Source organism: Geospiza fortis, unplaced genomic scaffold, assembly GCF_000277835.1.
Source record: "Geospiza fortis unplaced genomic scaffold, GeoFor_1.0 scaffold171, whole genome shotgun sequence".
In the NCBI taxonomy this organism is placed as follows: domain Eukaryota; kingdom Metazoa; phylum Chordata; class Aves; order Passeriformes; family Thraupidae; genus Geospiza; species Geospiza fortis.
In genome coordinates this window covers 9,547,012-9,550,944 of record NW_005054313.1, presented here as the reverse complement: position 1 = coordinate 9,550,944, position 3,933 = coordinate 9,547,012, and the positions used below count along the sequence as shown (strand labels likewise).

Sequence of the window (3,933 nt, the reverse complement as noted above, 5' to 3'; positions counted from 1 at the left end):
AGAGTGTCTGTGGAGAACAAAAGCTTTTCACAACTCTCAAACACCATGGCTGATAATGTATCACAAACTCATCATCCAGAATTGCAGTGTTACACGTGACTGGTGTCCTCCAGCAGACAACCCCAATGTCTGACAGCTGATAAGGGAATTCTGGTCCCTGAGTTCAGATCACCACGGTGCTGTCTGCCACAGAGGGGTACCTGAATGGCAGCTGACAGCCAACCAAGACAGACAGGACTAGATGGAACTACAGTTACTCTGTTTTCTCCCTGAGGAGACAGACTGTCCATTGATTGCCTTTAAAGATAAGCTAGCTTTTATTGTGTGGCACAATTACAGCTGAGGAGCTCTGTATTTACTGAGTGAGAATTCAAACCTCACTTGGCCTGAATCAGCTGGAGACACGTGAGAAACAGGGAAGACTGGAGGGAAGGGTAACCCTTCCCAGCTCTGTGAGGCACAGTAGGATTTATTTAGGGTTTATGATCACACGTGCTTTTCACTGAAGTTTTTGTACATGCTGCTACAGGGCAAATGTCTCAAGAGTATATTTAGAAAGAGAAGACATACACAGAGGTGTGAATAATGCATTTGTTTTGTCTGAACACTGCCTAGATGGCTAAGAATTAATTTCACCCCAGAATCCAGGATCTCAACACTAATGTGCACTAAGAAATGTTGGCAGTCATGAAGCTTGGTTAGAACACTTATAAAACATCAATTTTAAACATTCTAATTCGTGCTCACTGTTACTACCTGTGTGCAAAGAGCCACTGGCTTGGATCATCACTGGCTCCTACAGAATAGATGGTGGAGGAGACAGTACTGCCAGGAGAAGATATTCTCTTTGCAGCCCTAGGTTGCAAAGGTTCTTCAGATAAAAACCAAAAATATTAAGGCTTTAGATATAACTGCCCAGCTTCCAAAGGGCAAGAAATTCTACTAAGCAGAAGAGTGATCATTAAAACCATCAGCACTCTCTCATTACAAAATACATTACCCAGCACATAAAAGATCCTCTTGAGAACCCTGAAGTACTTAAGCCACTCTGAGGTTCACTGAAGATTAAAATCCTAAGGCTTTGATTACCTCCTACTGGAAAGGACCTGGTCTGTTCAGTTCACGTATCATTTAGTCATCCCTCAAACCAAAAGAGAATCAGAATTCTATCTATCATTTACCTTAAATAAGACTGAGATGCTTCAAGAGTCAACAATTTCATCTGGTTATTAAAACTGAGGCTGAGCTCTGAAGATTCTGCAATGAATCAGGCTTGAATTCTTAGAGACTTGGTGAAGTATGGTAATGAGACAGCTGAGATTTTGGGGGGTTTAAGCTCACCTTTGCTGCCATGGTCAGGCTGCAGACAGTGGAAGGAACAGACATAATAAATATACTACTCCATTAAGTGTTTTCAGAGTAGGTACCACGAGGCAACCCCTGCTCTCCTCAGTCTGTGTGCACAAACCTTTGAAAGCTTTCCAGTAACAAGTGTAACTGAGTAACATGACGCCAGACCCACCTGGAATCAAGCAGCTTGAGGAAATAAACAATAACAGAACAATGGAGAAAAATTATCCAGGGGTTTAGTCACTACTGATGACAATAGTTCCACTGTATATTGCTATATGTGATATTTATGAAACTAGAATTTGAAGGAAGAAAAATGTTCTATTTCATGCATATAGATGAGCTCAGGGACAATGTGTGCATGTTTTTCAAGGCAGTAGCTATTATAAGTTCTCTCTCATCCTTTAGTTATATTTTATTATAATCAGTATTTGAATTGCCCATCATGAAATTCTTTAGAGGTCAACTCTACGTACAATGTTGAAAATATCTTCAACACCAACTCACAGAAACTACATCAATAAACACTTAAGTGGAGGAAGGGAAACGAAAAAAGCTTTCTTTGACCTTATTTTCTTATATTCTCTCAAGAAATAATTTCAGCAGCTTGTACCTGCTAATCACAAACACAGCAACAAAGTCAGTGTGGACAGGAGAAAGCAGCAAGATGACAAAGAGCTTTAGCCTCACTTCCAGTAACAACGTGAGCAGACACTTCTAAAAGCAATCTAAGCTTTTCTGCTTATTCCCCACCTACACAGGATTATAATACTTGACTTCCCAGCACAAAAGATGCAAAAGCACATCAGGTGATAAGCATGTGGGATTTTATAAATATAAAGGTGAAAAACACCAAGTAGGCAAAGGCACAGTTCAGAGTAGGATGTCTGACTGACAGACAGGTTGATGTTTGGCTGTATCTGATGAAGCTTAAATGTCCTACAGGGTGAGGAGAACTCATTTTTTACTGCATTTATGATGTGAAACATCAGCAATGATAGCTTGAATCAGAAGGGTAAGAGGGAAGACTCCAAATTTGTAGTTTGCCACCTGTATAACTTAAATGTTATATAACAGTCACAGTCAACCTAGAATTTGAAGCCTTCAGTTTTTGTACAATGAGAGACAAACTTGGATTCAGTGACTGCAGAATCAGAAAACTTGGGGACCATGCACTTCTAAAGGATAATCTCACTGCAAGCACTTCCTTTAGGAGTTAATAAAAGGCATATAAAAAACATGCTACCAAAACATTGTCCTGAAAGTGAAAGGTACTTTCCTTCAAGACCAGTAGCTGCCTCTCAGCAGTGCTCAGCCTTGTCACTATTGTAATGAACACATTAGAAGCAAACTGGATTGCTTTCCCAAGGCAAAAAGCCTCACAAAGAAAAACAGATCTTTCAGAAAGCCCTATTGCTTACAAGTGAAGAGGCTGTGTATAATCAAGATTTTTTCCCTGCTCTTTGTTTGCAATTTATTGGTAACCATTACAGAAGCACTGTGGCCCTAGGTAATACAACTGGAGAAAGCTGCAGTGTTTCAAGGAGAGAAAAACCACAGTCAGCCAGGACACACGAGATTTGTGGTAAGATGCCTGTGCTGTAGTTGATGAGCTCCAGGCATTATCACTCTGACATTATATGCAGAGGGCAAGGGAGTGCAGGAGAGGGTTTAAGCCAGAGATTTTCCAATTATTTGGTTGCTTTACCCATTTTCTTCTCAAGGAAGCCACAAGCATTTGTGTTACTGCAAAAAATTAGTATCTGAAAACAGCCACCTAAAGGTGCTGACTTGGCAGGCCTATGGAGGTCTCACACTATATTTAAGTTCTTAACATTGCATTACAAAACAGACCAACATTTTAAGTGTATACTATGCCCCATTCCATCATTTGTACTGCCCAAGACTCATCACATTTAGTTTTGTCATACCGATGAGTGCACGAATACTCAGTCATTTCTAACTTTTCAAAACCTGCATTAGGAAGAGTTCCTTCCTTACTACCCTGCATTAGTAAGGAAGAATTCACACTCAAGTTCTGATAAACTGGGTTTTGACTTCACTGGAAGTTTTTTTTTCACCTGAAAGTCTACCCACTGATGTAAATGTAGAATTAAGAGGTTTACCTCATGATCATGAGCTGGCTGTCTTGCTCCATCTGAAAAAGAAAACAAGCAAGAAGTCTCTCAAAATAAACAAAATTTAAGAAAACAAGAAGCAAAGAATTAAGGCAGTTACACAACCCTAATTACACAATAATTCTAGACAGACTTGTGCAGCTCTCCTACAAAGCCACAGAGAATCTGTGCCTAACTCTGATGCTCTTAAAGCATATCCTCCAATACAATCTAGCCACAGTTAAATTCACCTAAGTCTAATTCCCTTTACACACAGCTGAGGTAAATGCCACAGAAAGAACACTTTCACTTTTTAACCAGTCTCTAAATCCAAGGCTTTCAAGGAGTGTCAGGCTGCATGGCTGGCAGGGAATCTTCTATTGTTCTAGCTAGGCACATACTTTTGTCCCATTCAATACCTTGTCTGTGTGATTTGCCTTTTTGTCTGTCCTGTGCTTTCCTGCTG

At 40.1% G+C, this 3,933-nt stretch overlaps 1 protein-coding gene across 1 annotated transcript in view; it reads right to left on the bottom strand.

Moving 5' to 3' along the window:
* HMG20A (high mobility group 20A) overlaps nt 1–3,933 on the bottom strand; it is an 18,360-nt gene that overhangs the window by 8,292 nt on the left and 6,135 nt on the right. Inside the window, exons 4-5 of the mRNA XM_005419700.2 lie at nt 3,887–3,933; nt 3,477–3,508 (exon numbers count right to left, since the gene is read on the bottom strand). The exon at nt 3,887–3,933 is cut by the window's right edge and continues 86 nt beyond it. Of these exons, the coding sequence (XP_005419757.1) occupies nt 3,477–3,508; nt 3,887–3,933 (79 nt within the window). The remainder of the gene's footprint in view (nt 1–3,476; nt 3,509–3,886) is intronic.